Source organism: Chenopodium album, chromosome 11 (assembly GCF_948465745.1).
Source record: "Chenopodium album chromosome 11, dcCheAlbu1.1, whole genome shotgun sequence".
NCBI lineage: Eukaryota > Viridiplantae > Streptophyta > Magnoliopsida > Caryophyllales > Amaranthaceae > Chenopodium > Chenopodium album.
Window position 1 is genome coordinate 12,813,718 of NC_137844.1, and position 15,328 is coordinate 12,829,045.

General features: G+C 30.7%; 2 protein-coding genes across 3 annotated transcripts; both read left to right on the forward strand.

The window, feature by feature from the left end:
* Positions 1 to 1,898: 1,898 nt before the first annotated feature.
* On the forward strand, positions 1,899 to 6,186 carry LOC145568608 (basic helix-loop-helix protein 80-like). Of its 2 annotated transcripts, XM_081628039.1 has the most exons (8): positions 1,899 to 2,364; positions 2,448 to 2,588; positions 2,790 to 2,855; positions 2,963 to 3,031; positions 3,615 to 3,701; positions 3,811 to 4,038; positions 4,531 to 4,668; positions 5,684 to 6,186. In XM_081628039.1, the coding sequence occupies exons 1-7, from the start codon at positions 2,026 to 2,028 to the stop codon at positions 4,624 to 4,626; spliced, it is 1,026 nt and encodes a 341-aa protein (XP_081484165.1). In that variant the 5' UTR covers positions 1,899 to 2,025; the 3' UTR covers positions 4,627 to 4,668; positions 5,684 to 6,186. The 2 variants fall into 2 exon arrangements, with proteins under 2 accessions (XP_081484165.1, XP_081484166.1); XM_081628040.1 differs by lacking the exon at positions 5,684 to 6,186 and having other exon boundaries at positions 4,531 to 4,722.
* A 1,185-nt stretch (positions 6,187 to 7,371) lies between these two features.
* LOC145566313 (protein FAR1-RELATED SEQUENCE 5-like) lies at positions 7,372 to 10,592 on the forward strand. Its single transcript, XM_081625770.1, has 5 exons — positions 7,372 to 7,425; positions 7,694 to 8,794; positions 8,861 to 9,477; positions 9,566 to 10,010; positions 10,569 to 10,592. The coding sequence occupies exons 1-5, from the start codon at positions 7,372 to 7,374 to the stop codon at positions 10,590 to 10,592; spliced, it is 2,241 nt and encodes a 746-aa protein (XP_081481896.1).
* Positions 10,593 to 15,328: the final 4,736 nt, after the last annotated feature.

Consider the following 15,328-nt stretch of genomic DNA (forward strand, 5'->3'; position numbering starts at 1 on the left):
ACCAAAAGACTATACGGTACAATTTAAAATGAGAGAGTGGTCTGTTCACATGTACTTAACTGAACTGATTGGAGCTGACTAAACTGAGCTGAAATGAATATTTTATGAGAGAAGGAAATTGGGAGCTGAATTGAACTAAACTGAAATGAATATTTTATGAGAAAAGGAAATTGAGAGCTGAACTGAACTGAACTGATTGGAGCTGAACTAAACTTAAGCTGAAGTGAACATGCCCGGAGTGTAAACTTATTTGTCTAAACTAATTAAACTCACCTATACTAAAATACTAGTTTTATCCCCGTGCGTTTGCACGGATTTATAATAATAAGACCTAAAAATATTAAAAGTTAATTAAAATGGAGTTAGTTTGAATGAAATGGCTAATATATAATTTTTTTATCCCCGTGCGTTTGCACGGATTTATAATAATAAGACCTAAAAATATTAAAAGTTAATTAAAATGGAGTTAGTTTGAATGAAATGGCTAATATATAATTTTTTTTTTTAATTTTTGAATTTGAACTCATATCATGTCTATTCTTAAAATTCTCTTGTTAGTTAAATTATTTAAAATATTTTATAGATAATTGTAAGTTTTTATTCATTTAAATTTTTTTATCATGTTATGTTTTAAGGAAAAAAAAGAAATTAAAAAAAAAGCTAAAAAATATTTGGGCGGGAAAATTTTTGTTGTGAATGTGACATGTGTACTTAAGGGATAACTCTGGTGATTACTTTAGTATATAGTATGGATAATGTATATTTGGGATGTGTTGTAATCACCTGATTTTTACTTATTTTGAACTTAACTAAACTTATTAAAACTTATCTTAATTGTATTTTAAATTTGGATATCCTTATCAACCGTTATCAAAACTTATTTTTTCTAAACTTATCTTATCTGAACTTATTATACTTAAAATAAGTGGACAAAAAAATGGTTGCATTGAACCGGTACTATTTTCACTTATTTTTAATTAAAAACTATAAGATCAAATTAAATCAGTTTAGCTCAAATAATTAAGTTTGATTAGTGAAAATCACACTTGGTAGGATTTGAGCCTATAACACTAGCTAGGTTTTGTTAAAGACATCTATAGAGCATTGTCACAAAGCAACCGTGATTGCATGTGCAAAACATGAAACCCCAAGGCTCACTTGCCTCGAGCCAACCTTTTGCATATGCACAAGTATTATACACAACTATAAACGAGTAATATAATGTCATGCACCAATTGGCACGGGTATAGGAAGTTGTCTCATATAGAGACTTGTTGTCATGGAGCATTAAAAAAACTGTTAGTATTTCACAGCGCGATTTAACATGTTAAGTCAATCAACAATATAAATCGGGAAAAGAAACTATGTATGTGTTCAATTTTCGAACTAAGAATGAAACTCTTCAACTAACTGAAAAGCTTCAAATTCTTATCTCCTAACAACACTTTATATTTTGATCAAATCCTCATCCAACCCTTCAATTAATCACTACACCTCATCAAACATAGATAGTTCTAGACATTAAACATAAAAAAATAAAATATAAAATATAAAATATAAAAAGAGAACAAACAACCTTGATGATAAAGCTCCCATCTCATCTCCTTAAGTAGCCCCCACCTTCCCTCAAACAACCTTAACTATTCACAACAGCTTCAGAAAGAGAGGGTTAGACAAGACCAGTCAAATTACACATAATTTTTATTTTTATTTTTTAAAAAAATTCTTTTTAATTTACAAAAAAATAAAAATTAAAAAATTAATTAAAAAATAAAAAAATTTCTAAGCAATAAAACCAACAATAACGATGCTATTGTTTTTTTCCTCTGTTTCAGACTTTATATATACCTCTCTACCATTCCTTTACTCAGAACCTCAGACTCAGAAATACACTCACTTTTCTCTCTCCTCCAACTTTTTTTTTTCAGAGAATCCAATTCAAATCCTGTGCTATAATTTTCACAAAGACTTCAATCTCCATTATAATTAATACCCATCAAAAAGCTTTTACTTTACTTAGCTTCCATGGCAGCTTTTCAGCAATACCCTGCTTCTTTTTTAGTTGACTCTGTTTTCATGCCCGCCATTAAAACTCCTGAAATTGGAGCTTTCGATGAATTTATTGCTAAATCCAATCAATTTTACGCATCATCTGAAAAATCCCAGGACCCTTTTACCATTTATAGTCAAGAGGGTTCTTCCATTGATAATGAACCTTCTTCTGTGAGTGAAAAACAGAGGACTGAGAGTTTATCAATGGCGGATAAAGGTGAAAGTAGTGATCAAATGACTCAAAGTTCAGTTCCTATTGATAAAAAGAGGAAGTCTCGAAAAGGGTCTTCCTCAAATTCTGCTAATTCTAAGGTATTCCATTCAAATGGAGCTTTTATATAATGCACGTTAGGTGTTTGATAATATGCCTAAATGAATTTGATGATTTTGTATAGGATGTTAAACAAGCAAAGTGTAAGAAACAGAAGGAAGATAAAGAAGCAATGAAAGATAAAAGTGATGAACCACCAAAGGGTTACATTCATGTTAGAGCAAGAAGGGGTCAAGCCACTGATAGCCACAGCCTTGCTGAAAGGGTAAAATAGTCATTTCCTATATATGTTATCGACTATTATTTGATCATTTATTTCTGGACATATTCAGCTAGTTTTCTGTTTTTTGGTTTAACATTTGTTGTATAACTAGTTTAAAAAGATTTATTTAAAAACTTACAACGATATCAAACATGTCCTTAATAATAGAAAAACTTAAGGTATTAATATTCGGGATTTTGACAGGTGAGGAGAGAAAAAATCAGTGAGAGAATGAAGACGTTGCAAGCAATTGTTCCAGGTTGTGACAAGGTGGGTTTAACAGGAATTATTTATGGTATACTCTGTTTTATTTTGTTATAATTTAGTTGTGTGTAAGTTGTTTAATTGACAAGTTCATATGTCTTGGTTGAAAATAGGTCACTGGAAAGGCCCTCATGTTGGATGAGATCATCAATTATGTCCAATCCTTACAAAGTCAAGTCGAGGTATATTTAAATTTAATTCCATTTATCCACACATGCATACACTATTGAACTATGAGTTTCAAATTTATACAAGTTATCGTTGAGTACTAATGATGTTAGAATGGTAACCTTTTGGGGTACGACCATTCTATTATGTCAATTATAAGTTTCACCATCTTGGTAAATTTGATGTTATATTGCCCTATTACACTTATTATCTTCAACATACGACCACTAGAGAATTTTGCTACATACGTTAATAGTCACTATCTTAACATATTCAAATACTTTTGGGTTAAACTCACAATATCATTAGTATTTTTATGGGTTATGTTTCTATTTAAGGCAAGATTTCTAAAATTTACAATATTTAATCTGTTAATAATTTATTGAAACTCGAGATGATGGTATAGTATAATGTACTTTTGGACCATGTAATAATTTATGCAAAAGGTTGAAAGTACCATATTATGATAATTAATTCCAATAGAATATTACCTGCATATTATTGCATCACTATTATTTCTTTAAGGTAACTGTAGATTTTCTTTGGGAAATGTACCCCTAATTATATCTTCATTTTCCTTTTGTGTTTTTTTAACAGTTTTTGTCAATGAAGCTTGCTTCTTTGGACCCCATGGTTTATAATTTTGGATTAATGGATCATGATCCTATGATGTTTGGAACACAGGTACAATTCATTTTTATTATTATGTTAGAATTATTGTAATGATTTTTAAACCTTGGATTATTTATTTTTCCAAATTATTCTTATTATTTGAAATGTTATGAAAATTTAGGCCATGCCCATGACCAATGGCATGACATTGCCAATGCAACCACTAATGCAACCCACCAGCAACGGTGGTAGTAGCATCGATCAACCACAAGCTTTCGCCACCACAAACGCCGTGAGCTGCTCCACCACGAGCTCGGCCTCAACTCCCACCTTCACTAGCCCTGTTGTTGATAGCTCAACCAGTTTAATACAACAACAGGAGCAGAAGCCAAGTTTGCTTCCTTTACAGGTATTGTAAAAACAGAACATATTTTACCTACTTTGACAAAGATAGGTAGATTAGAACTAACATTTCACTATTGGATGGACCAAAAAAATCAATTTTCTAATTTAGTAGTAAGGACCAAATCAAAATGTACTTAACCTAGTGTTGAAAATTTTCGACACAATTTTAATTAGTCTCCCAACCGTCTCTAGTGTATGTACTCTTTAAAGATTAATAAATAACCGGGAAAACATTGATTATTGTAACAAGAAAACGCGGTGGAAAACTAGAAACTAAAGTAAAGTAAATCGAATCGTGTTCTATCAAAAATAAAATAAAATAAAGTTGTGTAAGAAGGATCGTACTCAAATGTGTTTTGGTAGTTTGGATAGTAGCCAAGTAGGCCAAAATGTTGTTTGGAAGGACCACCATGTTTAAAATAGTTTTGGTAGTAAGCAAAAATAATTTTGGAATTGTTTGATTTAATTATGAATTAATTAAACATGTCATTTTCAGGATGCCGGGAGTTTATACTGGGGATTAAATGAGCAGCAACGACAAAGCATCATTAATCAACTTGGATTCACCAACAACTTGTATTCATTTCAGTAGAATATCATCATTTTTACTAGAAATCTCTTTTATTAGAAAACTGTAAGTATATATCATAAAATTATATACATGCTTACATACATGCATGCTTTACCATGCTAGAGTTTCCATTTTCTTCAATCTTTTATCCCAAAGCCGGACTTATAAAATCATAAGCAGCATCCCATGTTAGAATTAATCAGTGACAGATCAAGAAATTTATATAATGATTTTGGAACATAAATAGTTAAGGGTGAAATGAAGATCAAGAATAGTTAGAATGGATGTTGTAATATCTGATGTAATTAATATTTTTCTTTTTCTGCCGTTGAGATGTACCTATAAATTTATTTATCTCATATAAATTATAAATATATATATATATATATATATATATATATATATATATATATATATATATATATATATATAAATGATCTAGTTATGTTCCCATGCTAGGATTCATGATTGAGCATTCATAACTTACAAGGGGTAGGTTAAGGGGTGAGGGCATGTCTTCCTTGTTTGAAGTTAGGGCTAACATTAGGCAATCAAGGCATGTTATGGGGCCTAGCTTGCTCCTAATACCCCCTAGCCCCCAACCAAAGATAGAAAATAAAAATAATAATAAAGAAAAATATCCCCATTTGCTAGTTTCTTTTGTCATGTTATTGTTATCAAGTTGCAAAATATATTATTTTTGGATTTAAACAATATTAAAAATGACAAATTAGTTATTAAACATCAATATTGTTGCAAAAATGCCATGTTTTGTAAACACATTGGACTTCGATCACGATGGACATGCATGTATGGTCTCATTCATTGAGACTTTAAGGCACTAGAAAATAAATATACATTTTAAATTGTAGATGAACCAATCTGACATACTCTAGCTTCGAACATCTAACCACAACTCTCCAAAATTTAACCTTAAGAAGTTACATAATGTATAATGAAAAAATTGATCGATCACCTTAGTTATAATTAAGTACGATGTATTTCAAATAAAGCCTTTTGATTTCCGTCTACTTTATGTTGATCACATCCTCTTTTTATTGTTTGTATGTGATTCCAGAATGCAAAGATTATATGAAGAAAGAGGTGACAACAAAGCTAGGGAATTGAAGAGACATTATGTTCAAAAAAACACAAATGATGAAAAGAAAGAAGAATTCTCTCTACTTTGTGTCAGCTCCAACAATTGAGATAGAAGAAGAAATTCCTTTACTCCTAATTGGCTATGATTCTTGATTTTCGATTAAAAATATTACTACGTATATTGCTTATTTTTGAAGAAGCCAAAATCAATGGAAGCTAGAAAAAAAAAGAGAAAAAGAAAGAACATAAAATAAAGGACAAATCATATCCAACCAAATAAGGACCCCCATATCTTTTGAAGATCCTTGTTTATGTTCCCATTTGACTATCAATTCTGTCATCAAAATAGTTTTAGAAACTTGTTACAGTTAGGACCTAACTAGGATTGGACAAAAATATAAATTTATATTTTGTCTATGTATTTATTCAATGTACCTAGCTATTTGTTTTATACTACGTATTATGGAGTACTTATCCATATTAAAATGGCTTTGCTTTTACTTCTTTTAATCTTCATTCTATTTTATCTTTTCTTATGTTGTAATTTTGTGTAATATAAAAGTTCTATCCTTTTGTAATTACATTCTTTAAATGTAAAATTTACTAGTATATTATTGGAATGTAGTACAATATTTAATTTGAGGTAACTTTAATTTAAAGAATTAAAGTTAAGGTCTTTTTCCAATTATTAATATTCGTTATATGAATTATAAATATTTTCAATAATTAATAAATATGTATAATATTTTAGTGGTTGTAGTTTAGGGTTATTTTGAAAATTTTCAACAATTTTGATTGTTTTGCTTTGTCCAAATTAATTTGTACAGCCAAGGCAAGAGCATAACAGAAGTGTTATCTTATATTAGAATATAATTGTATAGATTTATTGTATCAAAAACTAATTGACTTGTACTGTAATAATGGTTTGTGTCGTCCTTATTTGAAATGGACTGTGTCATATATAGATGATACGACTACTCCTATCAAAGTGTAATAATATCCAACTAAATAATCACGATTTTTTTGTGTCTAATAATATGTATTCAAACATGCAAGTATGCTAACTATTGGTGTTTATATCTACTAGATGATATGTCCATCAAACGAATTTTTTTATAAGGTAAGATGAAGGTTCCTACTGAATCAACACCTCTAATAGGTTAAGCTTGTCCAGTTCCACAATCTTAGGCTTAGCTTGAGAATAAAGGGGGAGCTCCGCCAGACAACTTTGAATAAATTTAGCAAACCAAAAAATGCGGGAGGCTTAGATCTTTGGCAGATTTTACCTTTAAATAACACTTTTATATGGGTCCGAATCCTCTATCCCACTCTTAAGTCCCATTCCATGTTCCATTCTTTTTGATTGGTCCACGTCACTTTAAATATCAATATTAATATTAAAAATTTTTTAATAACAAATTCAATTAAATAAATTTTACATAATTTATATTCTAATCCTTATCTATTTTTTTTTTCTCCTTTTTACAATTACGTTTAATCCAATCTCATCATTTTTTTTCTTTATACTACCTCCATTACTCTAGAAGAACCCTAATTTTTTATTTTTTATTTTTTATTTTTTTTATTTTTATTTTTATTTTTTTTTAAGTTACCTCAATTTATCCTTTCTCTACATAAATATTGAAGCAATACAATTCACTTTTAATGGATACTCCACGAGAAGTATTGGCGAGCGATTTCGACAATTTACCATATGAGGTATGAATTTTTTTTTTTTAGTTGAGTTTAATTCTTATTGAATTACGTATCTATGAAATACTATATGCATATGTTTTGTTTGTTTTTGGTCATTAGGGAAGCTATTAGAGTATATATTGATAATTACTATTAGTATAAGCCATAACATTGTCATTATACTGCGTATATAATTTTTTTGTTTTTGAAAAACATACTACGTATATAGTTGCTTAGGTTTGAGATAATTGTATTTTTATTGATTTTTATATGTGATTTTTTGGTGGTATAGAATTGTTATTTTGATAAAGAAATTGGGTCATTACAAACTAGTCAAAGATTATCTTTTGAAGAGCATGAGCAATTGAATGATAATGATGATGTGGTCAATAACTCTAAAAATAACTTTGAAGATAATAAAGTTGAAGAAGATACCAACACTGAAATGAATGATTTTTTGCCAAATATGAATGAAATTCACTCAAAGCTGCCTCATGAAGTCATTCCAATGATAGAGATGGAGTTTGCATCAGAGAAAATAGCTTATGATTTCTACAACAGATATTCTAGAGCTATTGGATTTGAAATTCAATTAAGTAAATTTCATAGAGATGACAACACTGGTACTATTCTAAAAAAGATCATTTGTTGTTCTTTTGAAGGTTCAAGGGGAAAAGATAAAAGGGCCCCTTATGTGAAGAAACATCAAGCTTTGACACGAGTTGGATGCTCTGCAATGATAAAAGTAAGCTCCCGAATTAATGGACGATTTCGTATCATTAAATTCGAACCACAACACAATCATGTTTTGTCAACACCATCAAAGACTCATCTATTTCGTTCACATAGAAGTATCAACTCATCTCAAGCTAGTGAACTTGATATGACATGCACTTCTGACATTGCACCAAAAGCAAGTATGGAGTTGATGAGTAGAAGGGTTGGTGGGAGAGATAATCTTGGTTTTCAGCGTGTAGATTGTAATAATTATTTGAGGAAGAAAAGAGAGAAAGAAATGAAAGTTGGAGATACCGGAAGGGTTTTAGAGTACTTGCAACGCAAGCAAACTGATGATCCAAAGTTTTTTTATGCCGTAAAAGTTGATGTGAATGATCTCATCACGAATATTTTTTGGGCTGATGCAAGAATGATGTATGACTATGACTATTTTGGTGATGTAGTATGTTTTGATACTACTTACAAAAAACATAAAGATGGTCGTCCATTTGCTATGTTTGTTGGAGTTAATCATCATAAACAAACCATTATTTTTGGGGCAGCTTTATTGTATGATGAGACAACAGAAACTTTCAAGTGGCTATTTGACACATTTGTGAAGGCAATGCATGGAAAGAAGCCTAAAACTATTCTGACCGATCAAGATCAAGCAATGGCAAATGCATTATCTACAAAATGGTCGGAAACTTATCATCGACTATGTGTCTGACACATGTACTAGAATGCTGCAAAACATCTTCACCATGTATTTGAGGGATTTAAGGATTTTGCTAAAGATTTTAGTAGTTGTGTTTATGATTATGATGATGAAGCAGATTTTATAGATGCTTGGGACAATATGTTAGTTATATACGATCTGGTTGGCAATAGTTGGTTGGAACGGGTGTATAATTTGAGAGAGAAGTGGGCACTAATTTATGGGAGACAGACATTCTGTGCTGATATGAGTACAACACAACGTAGAGAAAGTATGAATGCTCAATTACGGAGGTATAGTAGCAATAAAAATCACTTATGCCAGTCTTTTGAGCATTTCAAGCGTCTTCTCAATGATAGGCATTATGAAGAAAGTGTGGCAGATTTCAAGACTAAACATAGTTCTCCAGCTTTACCATATCCAGTTCGAATTTTAAAACATGCGTCAACTATCTACACTGCCGAAGTGTTTGAGTTATTCCAATGTCAAATTTGGAAATCATGGGATTGTATAATAGAAGAAGAGGAGTTTGTTGGAACAACTTATAGGTATAAAGTTTATCCTCCAAGGAAAAAGATTGATCATTTTGTTACATATAACCCAGAAAATGATACTATATCATGTAGCTGTAGAAAATTTGAGTATGTAGGGATACTTTGTTCACATGCATTGAAGGTTCTTTGTTCAATAAATATTCACAAGATTCCAAACCAATATATACTAATAAAGATGGAAAAAGGATGCGAAAGTTGAAAATTGTCAACAACATAAGCTGTCTATTCGACAAGTAGATGAAAAAATATGTTTGAGGATACGATTTCAAGAATTGGGTAAATTATTTACCCACTTTGCAGGAGTTGCAGCTCAAAGTGAAGATACTTACAAATGGGTTTTAGATGTACACCAAAAGTCATTAGCTGAAGTAGAAGCACGTCTAAAGAAATTGATATGTGGTGAAGAGGATGATAATGAGGAAGAGAGTTTAGATTGTGAAGAAAATGTTAATGTAGAGCTGCAATGTGATACCTCAACAGTGAAAGGAATAAAAATGAGAGGCGGTAGTCATGGGAGTAGGGAGCGTGGAAGAGGTAATGGCTCAAATAATGGTTCTACTCGTTGCAAGAGTTCCTTAGAAAAAGGTCGTACTCACAAAAGACATTGCACAAACGATCAGGTATTTGGATTATACATATAGTCTTATAATTACTACACTGCAATATTTTTTTCTATAGAAAATTACTAATATTCAAGCTAATGTATAACAGGTTAGCAGAACAACTTTTTCATAAATGAATTATACTCCTACTTCTGAGAGGCAAATGGATTATACCATCCCATTGTCAAATAATTACCCTATAACACATTTGAGTTATACTACTCCTTTCTTCTACGAAGATATTGACAATGTTGACCTTGACTCAGGAAGTTTAACACAACTCCTAAATGTAAGTTTACATATCCTTGTAGTACTATATCTATTGAGGACTTAATAGAAGAACTCATAAAAGCATTTCTTAATAGGGACAAATGTCAACAGTTGGAGCTCCACAAACATATAATGATCAAGAAGACCGACACCTTTTTTTAGAGGTATATGACATACTTTTTTTTTTTGAACCAAAGTATATGACATACATGTAAAATTTGATAATACTTTTCTTAATATTTTATATTTTAAATTGTTGGTTGGCTTGATACTTTGTAACTTTGATCTCTTGTTGGCATGTTGCAGGATAATGAATCACATGTTCCATGACTAGAGGGATAGATCTTATGGAAATTATGGCCTAGTTTTTTCGTCTGTGCTCACATCTTTTCATCAACTAAGCTACTTTGATTCCCAGCTTGCTTTTATTTTTGTGTGTATGGTTTATGCATTTTCAATTTTCTAAAGGTTTTGAATTTACAATGAAGTTGTATCTTTACTCAATTATGAATTTTTATAATAATGATTGTTATGCTCGGATTGTTTTATTATGTCTATCAAGGTTCTTCTAGAGTAATGGAGGTAGTATAAAGAAAAAAAAATGATGAGATTGAATTAAACGTAATTGTAAAAAGGAGAAAAAAAAAAGATAAGGACTAGAATATAAATTATGTAAAATTTATTTAATTTAATTTGCTATTAATTTTTTTTTAATATTAATATTGATATTTAAAGTGATGTGAACCAATAAAAAAAAATGGGATATGAAATGAGACATAAGAGTGGGATAGGGGATTCGAACCCCTTTTATATAGTAAATTTAGGGAGGAAAATCATCTCTAATTAATTCCGATCCTTTTTGAATGCAAACCGAAATTAAAAAAACACTCACATAAACTAGAGGAATATTCTAGAATACTAGTAAGAAAAGGTATTCAATGGAAAGTTGGTAATGATATATATTTCAAGATCGATTATTGAGCATCTAACCAAAGTCATCTTGAGCTCCTTTACTTAGACTTTGGTCAATCAAATTACACTTAAGAGTGTAAATTTTTATCCTAGGATTCCTACCTAATTCCCATTGGAACATGCATAAACTTAGCAAAGCTTACTTTTGAAAATAGTATCTCTCAAATTTACGTATTTCTTTACCATGTAATGTAATGGATGACACTCCTGTTTATGGATTAATTAATTTCGAGGAGTTTTACACTTAAATCGGCCACATAGTTAAATTAGCTCATCATTTAAAATCAATTAATTGGCCTCATAGTTTGATTTGGAAAGTGGATACATCATTCCGATCCTAAGTTGCAAATCTTTTTGTGGCAAAATTTACCCTATAATCTAAAAATGCGTGTGTGATACTTTGATCTCATAAAGAAATATAATACCCCTTAATACATGCATTCCTTACAACCAATTAACAAAATGAGATAGTGAACCCTTCATTCATTCTTATTAGGGCCTGTTTTCTTCAGATTATTTTCAATTCAATTCTTAATTTCCTTCTCTCATAAAATATTCAGTTCAGTTCAGTTCAATTCAACTCAGTTCAGTCAATCAGAACAGGCCTTGTACAGTTGTACTAAAGCAAGAGAAGTCTGCGGATGTTACCACATGGTTAAATAATTGCACAATCTAGTTTCACCAACTTAAAAAGAAGCCTTTTTTAATCTTAAAAAAAAATACACAAGGATATTTGAGAATATTCATCTTTCTAATTTAATTGGAGTATTTGGAAAGAGAGAAACTATTCTAATTTCCGCTAAGAAACCCCAGATAGTTATTGAGTGCAGTTTATGTTCAATGAGTGGTACACTAGAACTCTCATGGATACCTTTCACTTAGGTGTCTCCATTCTCGATTTTATCCCACTGCACCCCCCCCCCCACATACCTTATTAATAAACTCCAACGAACTTGGATTCCTGGGAGGCACCACTTACCAATTCTTACAACTCAACTTCGACGACTCGATTCAAAATAATTATGTAGCAATAGGAATCATCATTATTTGAGACAACAACAATAATCTTCAAAGCATGCACACCTTCAACCTTGAAAACACTAAAGCATTCATAGCTAAAGCATATGCTCTCCATAAGGGCGTCTTTCTAGCAATTGAACAAGACATCAAAAACATACATATTGAAGGCAACAATCTCATTGTTATCAAACTCAGTAACAGATTTATGGGCATCCATATGGTAGATTGAATTGATTATATTATTAAGGACATATACATTTTTCGAAAAATTTGATAATTACCACATAGTATTGTTGTCGTGTTAGTAATGACCACCAACAATTATTTTTTTATTTTACCACCAACAATACTTCAAAACATCAAATTTTACCACATCTTTTCCCATCCCCTCTATTGTGACGTGGTGGGCCCACTAACTTCCCCATTCTTCTATTTCTCGTCTTTTCCCACTCTTCTCTCGGTTCTTACTTATGTGTTCTTCTCTCTTCTTCAAAATCTATCTAATTTTGAGGAAAATTTTCAATCACTAAGGCATTAGTCAAATTAGGGTTTTCATTTGTCATCATTATTATTCCATCAAAACAACAATAATCTAACCAAGGAGAAAGATATGTGTAATTAGGGTTTTCATTTGTCATCATTATTATTCCATCAAAACAACAATAATCTAACCAAGGAGAAAGATATGTGTAATTAGGGTTTTTGAAATCAATTTTGAGGGTTTGATTGTGATAATATTTTGTTGCAAAACTGATTCGTATTTTGTGAATTAATGCTAATTAGGAACAAAATTAAGGTGGCAATTTAGTCAGACAACATTGATGAAGACTCTATTTTGAGAAGGAAGAGAGAGAGAGAGAGAGAGAGAGAGAGAGAGAGAGAGAGAGAGCTATGAAGAATCTATTAGTTTGGGGAGATTAATTTGATGGGTAAGATTAGTAATAAGGGTTAAAGATGAGAAAGAGAAGAAGAAAGAAGAATAAAAGAATGAGAATCGAGAGAAGAGAGGGAGAAAGAGGGCAATTGAAGAGGGTGACGTCACATTTGAGGGGATGAGCAAAGAGGTGGTAAAATTCGATATTTTGATAAATTATTGGTGGTAAATTTTTTTTAAAAAAAAATTAATTAATGGTGCTTATTACGTAAAGAGCAACAATAATAAGTGGTTATTATCAAATCTTCCTACATTTTCTTTTCATCAGTTTTGATAACTTAAGCATTCCACACACATATCTTGTAGCAAATTGGGAATTGATTTTATAGTTTATGTTATTCATTTAGTTAGTGATAAATAGTCTGAATTTTGTTTCCAATTTTATTTCTTATTCGAGTATCCGACACACTAGGATTCCCTTCGAGAGGAGGGCTCCGCATGTTTTTCTTTTTTTCTTAACTTTAAAAAAATGATGGGTACCAAGAAATATTATTTCCCAATCTTTTGTAGGTTTTTTTTTCTTGAAATATTACAAAATTCAAAGAAAATCATTTAAGAAGATAATGAACTTAAAGTCTTATCCTTAAAATAACAAATAACAGAAGTTTTTTAAAAGTATAATCACTTCCTTTACAAAAAATCTTATATGTGGCTAGCCAGACCACATGGTGTGACCACTTCACATAATTAAGTATAAGACAATTAATTAAGTAATAGGGGGTTACGATGATGAGGAAATGAGGTTATCTTAATATATTAAAGTTACGGTTACTCTCTTAAATAAGTGTAATTATTCTTTCAATTTTTAAAACAAAAAAATAGGGGTTACTTGAATGAACAAATGGGGTTACTTTTTCTAAATTATTTGATTCTACTCGTATAAATCAAATAATGAATTTGGATTAGTTTTATGAACAACATGGATCAGAGTTACTCTTATGAAAAAATGAGGTTATTCACACATATAAATGAAGATTACTCTTATAAACCAATTTGGCCACACCGCGTGGCTAACCACATACAAGACTTACCCCTTCCTTTATACTTGTTCGAATTTCTACTCATATTTTATTTTGATCCATTCCATAAATTTCTATTAGAAATTACAAGTTTATCACCTTGATAACACATCAGTTGTTTATCACGGTGGCAAATTGATAAATAATAAATAACAAATAAAATAATGTTCAAGGAAAAACCACTAATAGTGTTAGCGATTTTACCAAAAAAATATATATATATATATTTTTTTGCACTATTCGTGGTAGAACTACTAACAACACCATTAGAGGTTCTACTACAAACAGTGCAGGAAAAAAAAGACACTATTTATGGTAGAGATGCTAATAGCGTTAACAATTTTACCATAAACAATTGTTTTTTTTTAATTTAATTACAAATTTGCCATTTGATGAACAACTCATGTTTATCAAGGTAATAAATCGGGCAAGCCTCAATTTCTGTTCACTTTGAATATATTTTTTTGTTAATCATGAATAATAAAAATTAGACAAACTAGAGCATGAATTCTGAACAAGTCAATTAATGTGTTGCTTTTCTAGTAAAACAAAGAAAGTATATCTGTAGGGAATATTTCAAGCATCCCACACTTGAGCCCCACTATGATCATACACTTAAGTATGGTGGCGTCCAAAGGGAAGGAAGTTAGAGCAAAAGAGTCGCCAACAAGTTTTAGGAACTTGTAAACCGTTCACAGGGTGAAGGTTATACCCCTTCACGATCCATGAGATCGCTAATTTCATAGTGGTCCTGAACCATAATTGGAAATTCGGGAATGAAGGTACAAATCCAACCTAAAAGAGATTGAACCTGCCCTAAAATAGGCCTCTACTTTATTCTTCTCATATTCATGTGCGCATTCCGACTAACATGCAATCAATATATTAATCCTAAACTTGTTCAATCTATGTTGGTTGAATATTAATGCACAAACAAATCTATTATTGGCGATCACTTGAATTAAAATCATATTAGCTTAAATAAAATTATTAATTATCTTATTAAGCGTGATTTCAAGTACAAATTCCCTTTAAAATTGCAAGAGAGGGCGTGATCAAGCAATAAGAATAATGTATCGAGCAACATAATAATATTGACACAACAAATCATCATCATAATC